General features: G+C 38.9%; 1 protein-coding gene across 2 annotated transcripts; it reads left to right on the top strand.

Annotated features, from left to right (window-relative positions):
- The first annotated feature begins 371 nt into the window (after positions 1 to 371).
- LOC131241025 (probable beta-1,3-galactosyltransferase 14) lies at positions 372 to 17,099 on the top strand. 2 transcript variants are annotated; one of them, XM_058239641.1, is made up of 7 exons: positions 381 to 922; positions 6,747 to 6,899; positions 6,988 to 7,070; positions 7,203 to 7,302; positions 7,488 to 7,601; positions 14,773 to 14,915; positions 16,583 to 17,099. In XM_058239641.1, the coding sequence occupies exons 1-7, from the start codon at positions 555 to 557 to the stop codon at positions 16,666 to 16,668; spliced, it is 1,047 nt and encodes a 348-aa protein (XP_058095624.1). In that variant the 5' UTR covers positions 381 to 554; the 3' UTR covers positions 16,669 to 17,099. The 2 variants fall into 2 exon arrangements, with proteins under 2 accessions (XP_058095625.1, XP_058095624.1); XM_058239642.1 differs by lacking the exon at positions 7,488 to 7,601 and having other exon boundaries at positions 372 to 922.
- Positions 17,100 to 19,684: the final 2,585 nt, after the last annotated feature.

The raw sequence follows: 19,684 nt of genomic DNA on the forward strand, positions 1-19,684 counted from the left end.
GGTGAAAGAAATAATGTAACAAAACCATCATTGCACTCAGTGACATCAGCGCATAATTACAATGGTAAAAATTCATTGCCCATTTACAACCACTTACCATGGTAATTGGAAAAACCAAACAGGATCTGAAGGTTCTTACGGTCACTTCAGCCCATTTGTAATCATGCTATATTAGTTTGAACATGGACGGCCATCGTTACCTTTGTTAATCAAATGATTAAAATATTCGATCCGGGAGGTTTTTTTTTTTTTTTTTGGCAGTGCCCCGTCCAAGCTGAGCCCTATCACAAGAACGGTTCAGGTCGCTGAAAAGGAATCAAATTCAACGGCTAGATTCCCGTACGGCAATACGTCGGGATGTGTTATCAATTCCATATCTAAAACTCTTCGTTTCCTCGTCGTTAAACCCGCTACTGTGAATCAATGCTCCTCCCGCTTTCGTTTATCCTTAAAAAAAAAAAAAAAAACCTGAAAAAACCGATTCGACTGTAAACGCTAGAATAGAAACCCTAAATCTCGTGGGTTATGAAGGCGAATTTCGATCCTATTTCAACATGCCTACATCTCCCAAGTTCTTCTACCCCCGCCAGCCATGGCTCTCTCAAATTCGCAAACCTGCTGTCTCGATCTGCTGTTTCGTCTTCGGCGTAGCCGGTTTCTTCTTCGGACTGATCGCGATCTCTCGGCCGATTCGCGGATACAGGTGTCGTGATCTGGAGCCTCGATCGGTTTCTGTTGCGTGGGAGATTGGTAATGGCCACCTGCCCGGTCAGCCTCTCGGCAACGATCCGGTGTTCGTCAATGGTCCGAAAAGGCATAAGGTCATGGGGTTTGTGGGAATTCAGACAGGGTTCGGATCGACAGGACGGCGGAGATCGCTAAGGAAGACGTGGATGCCATCGGATCAGGAAGGGCTTCAGCGGTGAGTCCTTAGATTATGCCTTTTGGCTGGTAATAGATTTCTCTTGCTTTGGTTCTGTAATTTTCGACTTTTGATGTATTTGTTTAAGATAGCATTTCTGTTTAGAGCGAGTGATTTATCGTTTTTTGATTTCAACATTACGATGCTCAAGAATTAATAGTCTTTTAGTTTCTATAGTTTCTATTTTGAGAAATTCCCTTATGTAGACTTCCCTTTTAACTGACCAGCCTACCTAAACCTCCAAAACTTTACATTTATAAATGCTGGAGCTTTTTTCGGATGAAAATACCCATGCTATACCAAAATCCCATCTTCGTGTCTTCATATTTATTCCTGAAATTGTCTCGTCTCTTCTTGAAATCTCCACTTTGTTTTCTTCATTGTTTCAAACTGGTTATGTGAAGAGATAAAAAATGAAGAAGATGGTGCCTTTGTCCAAGAAGCCATACATTGCAATTATAATCGTTTCAGAGAAATTTCCCTCCATAGACTTCACTTTTAACTGACCATCATATATTAAATAAACATCTAGGAGAAGTGTTTGATAAGATCGTCGGCACCAATAAGCATATAAATGTCGTGAATGTTGCCTTATTAATGTGTGTAGAGCGGTTTATTAGGGGGACTAACACTTAATATTACTGCAAATCGGAGTACATCAACTTGGTTGACTCTTTAAAAGAGTTCAATAGATATCCTTGGGGTAGTTTGACATTCAAAACAATGAGTTAATGGGTTAAAGGCGCCGTCAAGGCATCACATGGGATAGGGAAAACCTACAACGTCTACAGATGCATCTCTCCGCTACAAAGTTTTTTTCCATATTCCAAATAACTAGTGTTCGTATTAAACTATATTTTTTTAACCTGATGCAATTTCACTGTAACAAATATGGGTTATTGAGAGAGTACCGGCCCTTAGAGACCGTGTGATCTCATTTGTTAAGGCTGGAAGCAATGTTTTAAATATCGCTATCGCATAATGTATCCCACTTTTGGGATACAGATACATATCGGTTATTGCATGAGATATATCGGTTGTATCACGTAATGTATCGCTGTTGTTGGGAAACATGGGAACATTGGGAAATTGGTCGAATTTTTCAATGAAACTTCAAGGATTGTTGAAAAGACATCAATACATACCTAGAAATAAAAACATTACAAAAAAAGTGCATATAATAGGGGTTTCTTTTGTATTGGGTCCTGATATTTGCACTTTCCAACAGAACTGATGTAGGTATATTCAAAGTCTATTCATATAATTTATAAAAGTAAGAAGACATGTATGAAAACACAAGCAATTCATTCAAAAGCCAAAGAAGAATCACTAGATCAGGTTACATACATGTTTAATTTTGTGTTTGGATACAAAGATTGCAACTAATTTGTGAGAAATTGAGAAATTTTGATTTTTCTCAATTTTCCGCAATTCGACCCATCTCCCACAAATCTCAAAATCGAAGTTCCAAATCCATGATTTTTCATGGAAAATATGAAGAATCATAGATTTGTAACAATTTGATACTAGTTTAATGTGATTTACAGCAAAAACATGGATCAAAAATCGAAAATGCTCACTTAATCGAATAGGTGGGATATATCGGCACTACCTGTGTGTTTCGTATCGCATAGTGGGATATAAGATATATCGTGGGATATATCGTGGGATATTTAAAACACTGGCTGGAAGGGTTGGAGGTACAACACAATATACAACATCTTCAAGAGTAAAGACGTAAACCAATTTATTTCAAGTTATTTGGTCGCTTATTTTAACATATAGGTTATATATGTGAACTTGAAACAAGTTATTTTGCATAGTAAAGTAATTCTTATCTTAAACTTCAAACTTTTCACGAACCAGACGAATGACCTCCGTCTCCAGTTCTTCACTCGTGTGTCCCAAGGTAAAGATTATTTTGGTATGCAAAATAACTTGTTTCAAGTTCACGTGTAGAACCTATATGTTAAACTAAGCGACCAAATAACTTGAAATAAATTGGCTCACGTCTTCACTTTCGAAGATATTGTATATTGTGCTGTACCTTCTACCATTCTAGCCTCGATATTGAATGAAACGTGGAATTTGGGAGGGAACAAATAAGATCACACAGTCTCTAAGGGTCGGTACTCTCTCAATGACCCATATCTGTTACAATGAAATTGCATGAGGTTAAAATAACTATAGTTTAATACAAACATTAGTTATGTGGAATAAGGAAAGAATTCTTACTTGTAGTGGAAAATGCAGCTGTAGATGTTGTAGGTTTTCCGTGTCCTATGTGATGCATTGACGGCTTTTTCAACTCCTTGACTCATTTTCGTGAATGTCAAACTACCCCAATGATACCTATTGAACTATTCTAAAGAGTCAACCAAGTCAATCTTCTCTGATTTGTAATAATATTTGGTGTTAGTCCCCCTAATAAACCACTTTACACACATTAATAAGGCAACCTTCACGACATCTTCATGCTTATTGGTGCCGGCGATCTTATCAAACACCTCTCCTAGATGTTTTTTAATATGGGATATTGTTTCTTCTAGTACTTATCTCTTATGGACTTCTTACTAGTCTCTATTTTGGGTATCGAAAGGCCTCTGGTTTTAAGCTCTGTTATAAGGGCGAAGTCCATCTTAGTAAATTTCAAAAGCTTCTTCCATATCTCAAATACGAGATCACATCTATGTATCAAAAAAAGTACGTGCGATAGAGCTCATATAAATATAAATGATGGAATGTCTAACAAGAAAGAAAATGGGGACTGCCTAAATATACTTAAAACCTAGTTTCATTCTTCTCTAAACCACTCTTGACTTTATCAAACCACCATGTTAATGAACATTTCGCGGACAAGTTTGGGATCTCAAAATCGCTTCCCTTATTCGGAGACTTCAATTTCTATAAAGATGAATGAATTGCAAAATATATCAAAAATAGTTCAAGGACACAATAGTTAACAAAACAATTTATAAATGAGTTTACAAAAAAGTTCACAAAACAGTTCACAATAAAGTTCACAATACTCGGTTAGATTTACAACATACTCAGTGAATATTCATCGAATAAAAAGGAATTGATCGGGTACATGTGAAAATTCACCGAGCACGGGTGAAAATTGACTGAGTACAGGTGTAAATTCACCGAGTACAGGTGAATATTGATTGAGTACAGGTAAATATTGACCGAGTACAGGTGAAAATTCGCCGAGTACGTGTGAATATTCACCGAGTACAAGTGAATATTGACCGAGTACAAGAAAAAATTCGCCGAGTATAGGTGAAAACTGTCCGAGTGAGTATAGGTGAATATTGACCGAGTACAGGTGAATATTCACTGCGTATAGGTGAATATTGACCGAGTACTTGGTCAATTCCTACAGATCACCGTTTCACCATTTACCATTTCAGCCCATCCGTACAACCTACATTTAGAAATAGAAACTAAAGTTTTGAAGGTTTTGTTAGGATGACTGGTTAAAAGTTAAGTATATAGAGGGAAATTTATCCGAAATGATTATACTTGTAATGCGTGGTATAATAAGGGTATTTTCGTTTGAAAAAAGCTCCAACGTTTATAAATGAAAAGTAAAGTTTTAGAGGTTTAGGTAGGCTGTTCAGTTAAAAGGGAAGTCTACAGAGGGAAATTTATCTTCTATTTCCACTTCTGTTGAGAAAATGCAAAGTCTTCATGATAACATTGTTGATGTGTATATATAGATTAGATTTGAGATTTTGGAAGAGTATGGTGGATCTTACACACACATCCGCCATGTATGCCAATCTAGGCCATCCAAATTGTGGGTACAATGCTGATGACATATCATAAAAAGTGCACTCGTCTTGCCTAATTGGTGTCCATCAAATGGATTATTGGAGAGGAAATGACAATGTCCAAATCCTATGGGAAAAATCAAACAAGATCATCTAGTTCTTCTAGATTTTGAAAAGCAGACTTAAGTGGTTTTAAGGATCTACATAGAGATCTATTAAGTTTTCAAGCGGAATTTATCCCTGGTACCTTAAAAAGAATGAGAGGGAGGCGAGTGGTGGAGAGATGAAAGGGAAGTAGCATTTTTTATATTGGTGACTCTAGCATGTAATGACAAAAAAGAGTTGATTCGGGTTCTCTACCTATCACTACCAAAAGAAAGTCATTGTTTTGACTACATGGAAAGGATCAGCTTCAACACATAAACTTTGTTCTCTGCATGCGCATGTTTTAATTGGATATGGAATCATTAACTTATTTGTTTTCTTTTTTCATTACACTGTTTGTTATCCTTTGAGAATGTATTTAGCCATGACATGCAGAAAACTGCATCTACATGGTATGCAATTGTTGATCTAACCTAATATGATGCCATGAAATTAAAAGACAGATCAACTAGAGCAATGGAATGATAAAATAAAGCTAATTTATCGTAAATCCAAAAATTTCAGATTCACGACATGTTCAAATTCAAGCCTACGACAGTCCTGCAATGCGAATCTTATAATTTACTGATTAACAGGACCTATGGGAGATAGAACCCCCATCCTAGCATATGATGAAATCCGGATTCAATGGAAATCATGTGTCTTGTAAGAGTTTTGATGTGTTATGGCTGTTTAAAGGCTAGGGAATGTGGGAAATGAGTTTGGGGTATCTAGGCTTAGATGAATTAGGGTTTGGAACATTAGGGTTAAGGTTTTGGGTTACGATTTCAGATTTTGAGTTTAAGGGATTTATGATTTAGGGTTTCTAGAATTAGGAATATGGGTTCCAGGTTATGGGAATTAGGGATTTATGGTTTGGTTAATGAATTTTTGGATTTGGATATTTTAGGGTTAGGGTTTGGTGAAATTAGTTTAGGGGATTTTGAAGAGGGAAGCTAAGGCAAGGGAAGAGCATTCATGACAAAACAAGGGGGCTATTGTACAAGGCCGTCCGCACTGACAGCCGTATGTGTGCCAGTCTGTACATCTGTATGGACAGTATGGGATCGCCGACTGTGGTTGCTTTGGGTTTTGAACGGTAAGAAAGAAGAACGAAAAAAAAAAAGATATGAAGGAAGAAAAGAAAAGAAGATGAGAGAAGATGATACCTTGTTAAGAAGAGTGAAAAGTAGAAAATATACCTAGGGAATCGCTCCCGTGGTTTCGCACCACCAATCCAATCATAGGATGAAATTTTGCTCAATCTCAAAACAAAAGGAGAGAAATCTCTTTCATTCATAACTTGCATATTGGCTAGGGTGGGGACGTCCAACTCTTTATAGTATCAGAAAAGACATTTTACAAAAAGGCGCTCTTAGATAAGATTCTCCATATAAAGACGCTTAATGAATTAAAAGTTATTCGTAACTCCCTAATCTCAACACAAATATGAGCTATACAAAAAATAACGAAACATGTAAACAAACTAAACAACCAAATTATTTTGTGGCCCATGGGGGTTCACGACCAAGAAGTCTGATCATATTGTCCATTTGATCCAACGGTCTGATGTGTCCATCAAGTTCTTATATGCAGCCCACGTGCATCTTCTCAGTGTGGGGTCTTTAAAGATGCACGAATCTGCACGTGGGGTCTTTAACGTGGCTAGGAATGTAAATTGGGCCAAGTGAGCTCCATGTAATGGTCGTTTAGCCATAAGAAGACTAGCTCAACACTCCTCTTCGTGTTGAGCAATGTTGAAGGATGAGGGATACCCATAATTAGTGGATTTTGGAATCAACGTGTGTTTAGAATCTGGTTGTGATTGATTTCCACTATCTCAAGGATATTTTATGGAAGTATTGATCTTATTGCGGACTTGAACTGTGCAAGTGTCCCTGCAGTTTGGAAGAGGCAACTGGTTTGGCTTTCAGATTTGTGATTGGGAGAACCAGTGATCAATCAAAAATGTCGGAGCTCAGAAAGGAGGTTGCAGAATATGATGACTTTATGCTCTTAGACATTGAGGAAGAGTACAGCAACCTTCCACATAAAACGTGAGCATGCAATATATTACACAATCAATTCTACTGTGCTTATGTTGTTTTATGACAGAAGAAACTCTCATCTAATCTTGGTATGTAGGTTAGCTTTCTTCAAGGCTGCTTATCGACTCTTTGATTCTGAATTCTATGTTAAAGCTGACGATGACATTTATCTGAGGCCAGGTAAATTACCTCAGGAGCACTTTCACATGCTTTCTCACTAATTCATGTCTTTCTTCCTCAAGTTTCTTTTTTACATCTACTATTTCATGCGATTGTGTCTTATGTTTGATTTCCAGCTTATTCTAATGTCAGATCGCCTTTCATTACTTCTGGCAAAGGAGCGTTCTCACCCTCTAACTTATCTTGGATGCATGAAAAAGGGTCCAGTTTTCACTGATCCAAAGCTCAAATGGTTAGTCTTAGTTTGTTGAATGGGGAATATAGCCTCCACGATTTTCATTTAATTACGTGACATGGTTCAATCTCTCTTGGGCTCTGTGTTTTACAGTTTCATGGTATTACCGTATTTTTAGCTGTTGCCTGTTGTGGCTGTCAGCCTTTTTATAAATAAAGTGACCACAGCTTGTGCATTTGCAGGTATGAACCTCATTCTTATTTGCTAGGGCGGGAGTATTTTATCCATGCCTATGGTCCTATATACGCTCTTTCTGTGGATGTTGTTGCAAGCTTGGTTGCTTTAAGAAACAACAGGCAAGTTAAAAACTCTTTTGACACTTAGAGAGCAAAACTCTTCTGACACAGCAAGACTCTTCTCATACATGTACTCATGGGACCTTTTCGTTCCTATATCATCATCACCTTTTTGTTCCTATACTGTGCGTGTAGTGATAGGTATTGCATTTAAGTCTGTAATGCATCCAGGCCATCTAATCATCTGCTCGAGGCCAATAGTGGTCCCTATTGACAGCTGATTGAATGGTCAGGTCCTTCGGAGGCTTCAAATTGCAGATTGGACTCAGAGATTAAGCCCATTTTAGGGTCCATATTGAAGATCAGGCCTATTGAAGGGTCCAACTGAAGATATGGTCTATCGGCAACATCAGCTGTCCAGATTGAATATGAAGCTCATCCAACAACCCATTTTGAATATCTGGACTACATTAAGGGTCCACATTGGCCTGATTGAATATCTGGACGAGATATCAATTGTCTAATTGGACTATGGAACCCATGTATCCAATCGGATGGCCTAGATTATCAACCCGTTGGACTGTGGGATCCACTAGTCCAGCTGTGCACGTTCCCTAGGGTGTATATATAAATGGTAGCATTACTTTGGGTACGGCTATATAGCTTATAAAGGCATACAGTTGAACCTCGAATAGGATTTGAATTCTTTCGTGTTCTTTATTAAACTCTTCTATATATGGAGAAGAAGAGTGTCTCTTCTTGTGTTATTCTAATGGTTTTTAACACTGGAATATTTTTTTTTTTTTTTCCCTTTTTCCTTTTTTCCTTTTGTGGATGGATAACACTTAAGGCTATTGGAATCTCCCAAAGTCCCCTTCATCATTACCTGGAGAGTTTCTTCTCTATTCATTATCCTTCAATCGGGCTATGTTGAGCTTGCTTTCTTATCTTACTGCTGTTATTCATTTAATTCAAGCTATGTTTATCGTGGGTGAATCTTTTCATAGAGAAGAGCCTTTGAGTTTATTTATTTATTTTTAAATTTTTTTTAGCACTTTGGATTCAGTGCGTGGTTCTTCTTGGGTAGAACTTGTAGGAAATCAGCAATGGTCTTGTTTGAACGTCTAGGTTTATTTGCAATTAACCTCTTGCTAATTAAACGGCAATGGGAAACATGGTCAAGAGTCTCAACGTTGATCCTTTAAACGTGGCCTGTGGTTTGCCGGCGAGCCTTACGTGACATGATCTTTGTGAGCCTTGTGCCTTGATGTGGTTGAATCATAGATGAACCAATATATGCAAAAAAAAATGTTTTAAAAAGGTTTTCTCTGATGGTTAGGCTAGAGGATCTTTAGTCTAGTAGATTTTTGGTTTGATTATGTGCAAACAGACCAACTGGTCTCATCGGCAAAGATGAATAAAAGAGAGGGGTTGCCACTAGCCGACAAATCTTGGATCCACACCACGTGATCCAAGGGTCAAAGTTAGACTTGAAATACTTAACTCCATGTAAAGTATGGGTTCCAGAGATTTGGGCAAGGGCCTCAATTACGGAGGAAGCTGTGAGGCACCTTTTGCCCCCACATCTATGGTCCTTACTTTGTGGGATTCAAAATTTTGGGATCAGAGCACTCATGCAAAAAAATCTCCCATGATAATATTAATGGTAGAATAAAAAAATGGAAAGAATACAGGGATGATGCAAATAAGGCAAAAGAAATGATGTAGATGATGATGCAAATGAGCAAGGGGGTGTAGAAGTGATTGAGATGTGGCGAAAGGTAAAGAAAAATTGCGCCTTACCGTGTTTGATGATTCCCGCGGAGGGGCCTTGGCCTACTCTTCTTAAATGCTTTCTCTCCCCTGGATGGGTGTGATGGTTGAGAATGTGCATGAGGTTTGGGGTGTTGTAGAGGCTAAGGGATGTGAGGCTTGGGATGTGCTAGGATATTGTGTTGGCTAGGATGTGGTGACTAACGGGTGTGAGGTGTAGGATATGGTGGAGACTTGAATGTGGTGGAGGCTAGAATGTGGTAGAGGAATGGTGTAGAGAATGGGGCTAGTGCTGGTGGAGAGATGGTGATGAGAATGGTGCTAGTGGTGGTGGAGAGGTGGTATAGAGAAGGGTGGTGTAAAGGAATGAGGCCAAATGGTGGTGGAGGGATGGTGTAGAGAATGGGGCTAGTGGTTGTGCAAGGGTGGTGAAGAGTATGCAGCTAGTGGTGGTGGAGAGATGGGTAGAGGATGGTGCTAGTGGTGGTGGAGAGATGGGTAGAGAATGGTGCTAGTGGTGGTGGAAGGGTAGTGTAGAGAATGAGGCTAGTGGTGGTGGCGGGCTGGTGTAGAGAATGAGGCTAGTGGTGGTGGATGACCGGGGCTAGTTTTGAGGGATGGATGGTGTAGAGAATGGGGCAAGTGGGTGACAAGGGGATGTTGTAGAGAATGGGCTAGTGGTGACGAATTGATGGTATGGAGAATGGGCAAGTGGTAGTGGAGCTAGCAATGGTGGTGGAAGGGAGGCAAATGGTGTTGTAGAGATGGTGGCTAAGAGTGGTGGTGGTGTAGAGATGGTGGCTAAAGTTGATGTGGTGTAGAGATGGTGGCTCATATTGGTGGTTAAGAGGTGGCCAAGGCTTGAGTGAGGGAAAGGAAAAGAAGAGGAGAGGGTCTCTCTCTTCCCCTCCCCCCCCTCCTCTTATGTGCATGTTTGATTATATTGAGTGAGGAGGTGTGGCCTTATTTATAGATGAGAGGGGTAGTTTAGGGTGAGGTGGTAGTAGTTATTTGGAGTGTGATGTGATAAATGGGGAGCCAAGGGTAGTTTGGTGATATGAGTATAGGTTGATGATGTCAAGGTGATGTAGTAAGGGTATATTGGTAAATAGGTATGGGAAAAAGGACAAGGGAGAGTTTCTATGATGCTACAATGACATCATGCGGAAAGCGGGGATCGGATTCCCTCATGTCGGCATGCTACATACTCAGCCCACATGAGTTGGCACATTTACACTCTGCTCACACATCATTTATTGTGGAAGGGTATGGGTGTTGGGTTGGCTCTATGGTTAGGTTCCTATGATCTTGCTAGAGATGAGAGTAGGAAAGTGGGATCCTTCCTGATTAGGTTTGGTCAAATGGCTATGTTGACTTTGAAGGTGTGCTTCATAAATGACTCCAAGGTATGCTTGACCTTGATGACACCCAATAATGAAGCCAAAGTTCACATGCAAATAACTACAAACCTCTCTCTCTTTCATGAGATAGTAAGCTCATCCCAATCGTTTGTGAGGGAATACTTCACTCGCCGACAGATGAAGTTCTCCTTAATCAATTCATAGGAAGGCCATAATGTTGGGTGTGGGATTTTGGTTTTTAGAAGTTTGTTAGGCATGGTCCAGGTAGCCATCAAAACATAAACCAGCAGGTTAGGGATGAAACTGCCTTAATCTTTATAGGTTCCTGAGCTCTAGAGCCGTTGGGGGAGCACTGATTTATCTCTATATTTTGGCTTTTTCAGGAAAACCCAGACGAGTCTTCCCTGTGGGTAACCACCGCGTCGCACGAGTCCCTGAATCACACGGTCCCATAATGGGTCCTACCTCATGGCCATCCTGCATCTCACAGGCCCCACTTCGTGAGCTACCCCACCCCTAGTGTGAGATACGGTGCATCCTTGGAGTTGTATCAAGATGCCCCGCATCATCCACCCAAACCGGTGAGGAAACTCGATCCATGGGCTCCAATTCTGATACCACTTTGATAGCGAACAACCGACCAATGCACTAAAAGCTCCAAAGCTATTGGGAGAGCACCGATTTATCCCTATATTCTGGCTCTCCAAGGCAAACCCAAGCGAGTCCTTCCCGTGGGCAACCCCCGCATTGCACAGGTCTCTGGTCTCTGAATCGCACTGTCCCACAATTGGTCCCACACAGGCCCCACTTTGTGGGCCACCCACCCCTATTGTGGAGATACAGTGCATCCTTGGAGTCACACCAAGATGCCCTTGCGTCAATAGGCTACTTGGATAAATTGATAGGGGCTATATAACGAGGACACTCCACTTATTTAAAAGGTCGCCATGCAAAGCACATTTTAGCATCAAACATGTAAAAGTGACATGGCTCTTTGGAATGACCCTCAGTTTATCCCTTTCAATGACTTTTGCTATTAGTTGTACACTATTTATTATTATTATTATTATTTTTTAAATATACTAAAGCCATCATCATCTAAGCCTTATCCCAACTAATTGGGGTCGGCTACATGTGTCATTTTCCAGCATTCCACTCTATCAAGGGCCATAACTTCAATATGACCGTAGGTCATCAAGTCTTTTCTTACTACCCCACCTACATCCTTTTGGGCCTTCCCCTTGCCCTTTTAGAGCCTTTACTTGTACCAATTCACTCCTCCCAATCGGTGTAGTTCTCGGTCTCGGTTGAACATGACCAGACCATCTAAGTATACTTTCCCTCGTCTTATTACCTATGATACTGAAGTAATTTTTTATTTATCTAGATATGCTTTCTATGTATACACTTTCATGAACAAATATATATTATAAGCAGTGATTTAAATATCAATAACATCGGCTGATACATCGGTCGATGCTATCAATTTTGTATGTAGTTAATATGATATACAATGTATCGCAATGTATTGCCGATATATTGTGAATTTGTGATATATCAACATATTGGGATATTTTGTGAAAAACCCTTCATAAATTTCCCCTCTATCATCAATACATGATTTGTGATACATTCCCCCACCGAAAATGCGTTCGCGAAAAACCCAACAAAAATCTATTTCTCCCAAATTTGTTTGGGGGAATTTTCTTTCATACTTGTATTATATGATTTATGAATTATTTGAATTAATTTTGGATATAATTGCATCATTTCTGTAAGATAACACATTGCTTGGGACCCTATACAAAAGAAACTCATTGTGCATACTTGTTGTCTGTGATCTTTTGAGTTCTAAGTGTGTAATCATGTCTCTTTCAACATATCCTGAAGTTCTATTAAAAAAAAATTCATCCTTTCCCAATATTTCCCTCAAACAGCGATACATTCACCATATGTGTGATATTTCTCACGTGTACTGATTTGTTTTCATGTCCCAAAGGTGCGATACGTGCACTGATATTGATATTTAAATCACTGGCAGTAAATTCATAACTTTTGTTCGATAACAAAAGAATCTGTGACAAGCTAAGGAAGAAAAGATACAAAATCCATCAAGGCGATCATCAAAAAAAAAATAAAAATAGTTCCATCAAGGAAATAATGGATAACAATCCTCTATAAAACAAGATGATATATGGATTCCTTCCTTTTCTAAGGAGCTGGCGATATAGTAACCCATCTAGGACTTGATTAAAACTGATATCCGTGGACTGAGATTGTGCCCTAAGGTCATTCAAATATTACTGTTGCAGACATCAACATGTCAGGTTCTATGGTATCCGTAGCTGACACATTGTCATTTCTGTGTCTAAGTACACACTACGTAGCACAGGACCTAAATGACTGGATGCCACATGAGAACTCTTTGATCCATATGACCTCATCTTGGACCACCCAACAATGGATGTTCAATCCCTAGGATCTCCTGCAATTGCACAAACTTGCTATTTAGACTGCATTACCCATGGTAAGCTAGGTAAATGAGATTCAATTGTGACATTGCGGCAGAGGCAACCTTGGTCACATGGTCTGCAGAGATAATTTTCACGGGGAGAGCTTGTTTGTTGTGGTTGTTTTGGGGGGTTCAAATAGGGAGAGAGCTTTAATGGAAAGGTAGGTTGAATGCCCCTCATTTGGGTTTTGAGGTTTATGTTAATTGCTAGGCTGCATATTAGGCTGCTTTTGTGGAAAGAACAGATTTCCCTCAAATTTTATTGTATCCCAGTAGTCTTTACTCATACAAAGAGCTTGCTTTCTCCCACATCCTTTACTCTTTTCGATGAATATATTATTGGTGAAAGAAAGGGAGTGGCTATTTACACCCGTATGGATGGATAAACACTTTCTTTTAATTATAGTAGTACAATGTATAACTTTCCAGCATTATATTACTGAAGTAGAAAGAAGAGGGTGTTTGTATGAACCAGGTTACTCTATATTTAAATTCTCTAAAAAGGGAAAAAAAAGGATAATAAGTCCCTTATCCCATTGTTCCCCTTTCTTGGTATTTTTATTCTCAGTAAATCTACAAAGCCGCCAATTTTACTCAATCTATCTATGAGGGATCTAAGCTGTACCAAAAAACCTAGCCACGACAATCAAATCCCTGCAGATGATTCCTATCTAGGTTGAAGCCATATATGGAAATCAAAGTAATGAAGTGTCTCTATTATCTGTGCTCTCCAATCTCATGATGGGACGTTTCCTTCTTTCTTTCTTTACCTAAAGCACATTGATAGACAGGGCACATACTGTTCTGTGGGTTAGTGAAAGCTTTATGTTTACTGTTTTATTTTCTAACAGTTTTTCTCCCTTACCCTTGGTCTGAACATGAAACCCAAAGTGCTTTATCAAATCCTTTACTCCCTTTTAATTCCAAAAGCCTTGTAGAAAGCCTGTCTCCCATTTCAACTTGCAAAATGCCTCTTGTTTGAAAGCAGAATCTCCACTAAATTATGGAAAATTTGTCCATGCTTGCTTGAAATGCCAGAAACTAGGGAAAACAAATTTTTGATAAATAATTTCAGACAAATTCCTTTCAAGACATTCAAAAATACACATTGGCTATTTCTGTTACCTTTTGGCAGAAATAGATGTGTGGAACTACTTCTAGCATCTGCTGGAGCCATATGCATCTCTTTCAACCGAGGAAGTTTACATTTTTCTTACGAGGAAACATCTACTGGAGTCATATGCCCATTGTCTCTTTCAGCGACGAAGTAACCTTGTGCTTTCAATGAGTAGGCACTGTCATGATCCACTCATCAATCGTAATCTTCACGTGTCTAAAGATTCCAAGGAGTCTCTGTATGTAACAACTCTTTCATTTTTTTGCCTAATAGAAAAATACGATTAAGCAATTTGTAATGCCATATGAAATGTCTTGGGTCTTAAAATTTTTCTATGATCCATCTCCATTCTGTAAGATGCTGTTGTGTTGACCATTCGGTAGAGTTGAGACACTGCTTAACTTCATGTGATGCATTCTAGAACAAGCTATTTCCTTCTAACAAACTGTATTCCATTTGACATTACAGTTTCCGAATGTTTAGCAATGAGGATGTTACAATTGGTTCATGGATGCTGGCAATGAATGTCGACCATGAAGACAACCGAGCACTTTGTGCTCCAGACTGCTCAGAATCATCCATTGCTGTGTGGGATATTCCAGCATGTTCAGGTGGGTTATTTTTCAACATGCTTTGTTATGCATGTCAGCAGTTTGCCTTGTTTTTCTTCTTTTTTTTCCCTCTTATATTTATGAAGTCTTAATCTATTCGGCTGCATTTGCATGGAGATCACCGAGAAGAATTTCTCAGCGGACAGCTGGGTTCCGCAGGTCCATGTTGAAACAAGCTTACTGTTTCTGATGCTGGCCCCTGAGAAATTCTTCTCAGGCATTTAGGCCCAGAAACATTTAATCACCATCATAGATCAACATGTAGAAAAGTCATAATTGATAAGAAAAGTGTGTGAATTGCAACTAAGAAAATCAGCGGTTTGATCCGTTATAATCAATGTTTTAAATATCGACGATATTAGCCGATATATCCCACGGTATATCTTGTATCCCACATATGCGATACGAAACACATAGGTAGTGCCAATATATCCCACATGTTCGATCGGGTGAAAGTTTTCAATTTCCAATCCATTTTTTTTTTTTTTTTGTTGAAATTATGTTAAATCAGTGTCTAATGGTTTTAAATCCATTGGTTCTTCATGTTTTGCATTAAAAATCATGGAGTTGGAGCTTTGATTTTGATATCCATTGGTTCTTCAAGTTCTCCATGTTTTTTTCAAAAATTTTCTTCAACCAGCTATCAATTAAGACTAATTTCGCAGTATTTAGAGTATTTGATAAAATGATCATCACATACACTCTAATTTTGAAATTTGAGTGTAGGTGGTCCGATTTGAGAAAAAATCGAAATTTCCCCACTTTTTCCCAAATTGCTTGCAATGTTGCACTCCAAACATGAAATCAAGCATGCATGAGGGATGATCTACTGATTCGTGAAGTCCTAGTCAATTTTCGAAAAATAAAAATCATTTTTAATTAATTAATTTTTTTTTTTTTGAATTTTCCCTTCAACCAGCTGTCAATTGAGACTAATTTCAAAGTATTTAGGAGTGTTTGATGAAATGATCATCACGTACTCTTTAAATGTTATGCATTCAATTTGAATATAGTTGCATTAGTTCAATCAGGCAGTGCATAGCTTAGGACCCTATACAAAGAAAACCCATTATGTGCAATTCTTTTTTGAGATGTTATGATTTAAAAGTGTGTATTAAGGTCATTTTTAATAATCCATGAAGTTTCATTGAAAAATTCAACCATTTTCCCAATGTTTCCCCATGTTTCCCAAAAAGTGCGATAAATTACCCAATACAGACGATATATCTTGTGCGATAACTGATACGTATCTGTATCTGAAGGATGCGATACGTAACGCGATACCGATATTTCGAACATTTGTTATAATTTTTAGATTCCTTTGAGGTTACTTCTTCCCTATTGATTCAAACCTCCTTATCTCGATGAGAGGTTTTTGGGAGAGGTACAATGTTGGTAGGCCTTGCAAACTGTAGTTGCGAAGGGACTATGGTCGCCAATTAGATGGGAAGGCCCCAACCAGCCCTGAAAAGCGATGGGTGTGGGGCCCACCATTCCAACAGAATGGATAGCTGTAGGCTTCAAGGCCTACAATTGCGCGTACCAAATAGCATCTTTTTTATTTTTTATTTTATTTTAATGCATATTTATTGTCTAGTGGGATTCCAGTTGGAAACTAGCCCAACAGGTACTTACCAGCTCTAAGCTTCTGTCTCTCTTTCAAGCAGGGCTCTGTAACCCAGAAGAGAAGTTGGTAACCCTCCATCAAAGGGACATCTGCTCAAGCAATCCAACTTTGGTTTCCAATGGATAGCCTCTCCCATCTCCTTAGTTCAGGTGAAACAAACAGGCAGCCTGTGTAACGAACATGTGCTTTCTTCCTTACCTGGCGCCACCAGACAATCCGCTTTATTCTGGTTAAACCAGGTTTTTCCTCTCTGTCCTGGTGACCACTGTATTTCAATCTGCTTGATGCTGGTATTTACACAAGATGGAGTGCCCATTCCTGGCAGTTAATCTTAGAAATATCGTTTTCCAGTGTTATAATCTGCTCCTTGCTATGCTAGCTTTTGATGTTGCATTCAATTATTTGTTGGAGGAGTTCTTGTTGCAGTTGTGTCTTTTTCCTTCTCTGTTTTTTCTTCCCAATTCAGAAGCAAAAAATTTAAAAACATTTGGATAACTAAAACATAAACTGAGGCACGTTGCTCTGAAAGTCCTTGTAGAATAGGGCTTATCCCACAAGTATTCACCTGCTCATTCATTTGCTTTTTTGCTTGTTTATTGACTATTGTCTATTGGAAGCCCACCATTTTCTGTGTATGCCATCTGGCCTATGTGGAGTCCCACCATGATAATGGGATTGTTAGTGTTGTGTGCGCTGCAAAGCTAATGTGTTAATGTTAATAGTTGATTTGATGATCTTGACCGTAGATCATGATGACCATGGGCTCTGTGTGGATATGTCATTAATCCCATAACTGATATGCGGGTATATCTTGAAACATAAAAGTATGCAGGTTAAAGGAGAGAGATTCCTTTGGTTGCCTTTGGAAACTTGAAATTGGTCACAATGGCCATCCATCAAAGGAGAGTTGTATTCCATGGATGTCAGTATCCTGTTGTGCCGTGACCACTTGATAGGTTATAGGACAAACCGGTGGTTGCTATCATTCTCATGAAGCCATCTTGTGTGAAGGGATTGGTGGTGAATTGAGATGGTAGGTCTCCAACATCGTATTTGATGACAAGCCAGTGTGCTTGTGCTCTACCGTACATAAGAGAGTAAAGGCCTATTTATTTTATCAATTATGACAGTAAAGTAAATGAAATGGGCAATAATTACAAATTACTTATCTCGTAATATCAATTGCATGTAACTACAATAATGGCATCAATTACGTTGTTTTATTGTGGTAAAAATGCAATGATGGCAATTTACGTTACTTTTAATGTTAAATTAACGCTAAAATAAACCGATGTTGATATTTGGATTAGAATTTCCACTACAATGCAATGTAAATTTATTAATGATTACAAATGTTTGTACCTATCTCCTATTACATTTGCATTCGACTTTCGAAATATGTGGCATAATACTTAAACAAACGTTGTGAAATAGTAATGATGATTTATTCACGTTATAAAAATAACGGAAGTTGGTGAAACAAATAGGCCCTAAGTGTGCCTTGGGAATAGGCTTTTGGTATTGGACTTGTTGGACACTTATATTGGAGGATCAATTCAAGTCTCTAGGTTGAGTGACCCATAATGCTTGGTCAAGATTTACTCTTGTACTAGCTTTGACAAATATTTAGACCTGAAAACTTTTGAGGAGCTCAAGCTCTTGATGTGATGTGCTTTTGTGACCCTCAATAAGTCAATTGCAATGGTTCTCATGGGGTGTTGTTGGGTTTATGCATTAGGATATGGTTTAGGTTCTTATGACCCATGGGTCTCCTAAGGACACTTTTATTGCTAAGATTATGTAGATTAAATCATCCATCACATCATTTTTTGTTGGTACCCATATCTCAAAAGGCTTTAAATGATTTTAAGAATATCTTCACTGTAATTATTCATAAATAGGATCTCATCCCAAAAAAAGTACACACAGAAAGAGAGCTATGAATTCTGTCTCTTAGGGCGTCACCACATAGGCAAACTGAATAGTGAGATAAATCAACGAGACTTTGCTTCTTTCCTCCTCTTGCTCCCATTTATACTTGTAAACTTGTGGGGGTTCATTTTGCATGCATCTCTATCCGTTGCCCTAGCCTTACTCTAGGTCAGGGAATTGGCTTTCCTCCTCTCTTCGTTGGGGATATATATAGGAGGGGGTATTCTACTCCAAAGGTATGGTACTGAAAATCAAATGGTTTTTTACACAGGCAATCAAAAGGGCTTTCTCGACCAAAAACTTGATGATTTCTTAATGATGATCCTTAATGATTAATTGATTAATTTTGCCCTCTGAAATTTTTTATTTTCCAACATGCTTTCCAAAACTCTAACATGGATGCCAGGAAAATCTTGCTTCCAATCATTAGGTGGGCTACACTTTAGACATGGACCACCCCCCAAAAAACATCAGGTCATGTGGTGTCTCAAATGATGCTTGGATCAGCCTTATTTTTGGGCCGTCTGACTTTGATGGTGGGGTGATCTTAATAAACAAGTTCGATAGCATACACACTCCATGATGGGCTCCACGCAAACATTTTGTATTAGTTTGTTTGACGCAAAGTTGTAAGGGAACCTGCCTCGACATAAACAGATCGAAAGAAAGCCACATATGAATTAGTGCATGATACCTGTTTGATGGACGGGGATTAGCTACCGAAAGAAAGCCATATGAATTAGTGCATGATACCTGTTTGATGGACGGGGATTAGCTACTGAACCTGACAGTAGCGAGCCTCGCTAGCGAAGTGATATTACCACGTTGTGGGCCCCACCATGATGTATGTGTTGTATCTACACGGTCCAACCATTTGGAAGATCATTTTAGGGCATGAGCCAAAGAATTAGGCAGATCCAAAGCTCAAGTTGACCCCACGACAGAAAACAGTGGGGATTGAACGCCTACCATTAAAAACTTCTTGGGGCCATAGAAGCTTCATGGCCATAGAAGTTTTCGATCGAGCTGATATTCGTGTTTTCCCTTATTCCATGTCTGTGTTAACTTATAAACAGGTTGGATCTCAAATGAACATGATGGTGGGCCCTAGGAAGGTTTCAACGGTTGGCGTCACTGTCCCCACTGTTTTATGTGGTGTGGTCTACTTGAGATCTGCTTCATTCTTTGGATCATCCCCTAAAATGCTCTC

This window comes from Magnolia sinica, chromosome 3, assembly GCF_029962835.1.
Source record: "Magnolia sinica isolate HGM2019 chromosome 3, MsV1, whole genome shotgun sequence".
NCBI classification, from domain to species: domain Eukaryota; kingdom Viridiplantae; phylum Streptophyta; class Magnoliopsida; order Magnoliales; family Magnoliaceae; genus Magnolia; species Magnolia sinica.

Bases quoted from the DNA above. Each gene is read 5' to 3' on its own strand.
- LOC131241025 (XM_058239641.1), top strand. From the start codon at position 555: ATGCCTACATCTCCCAAGTTCTTCTACCCCCGCCAGCCATGGCTCTCT. The intron at 7,071-7,202 runs GTAAATTACCTC...TTCTAATGTCAG, and splicing joins TGACATTTATCTGAGGCCAG to ATCGCCTTTCATTACTTCTG. The intron at 7,602-14,772 runs GCAAGTTAAAAA...TTGACATTACAG, and splicing joins GTTGCTTTAAGAAACAACAG to TTTCCGAATGTTTAGCAATG.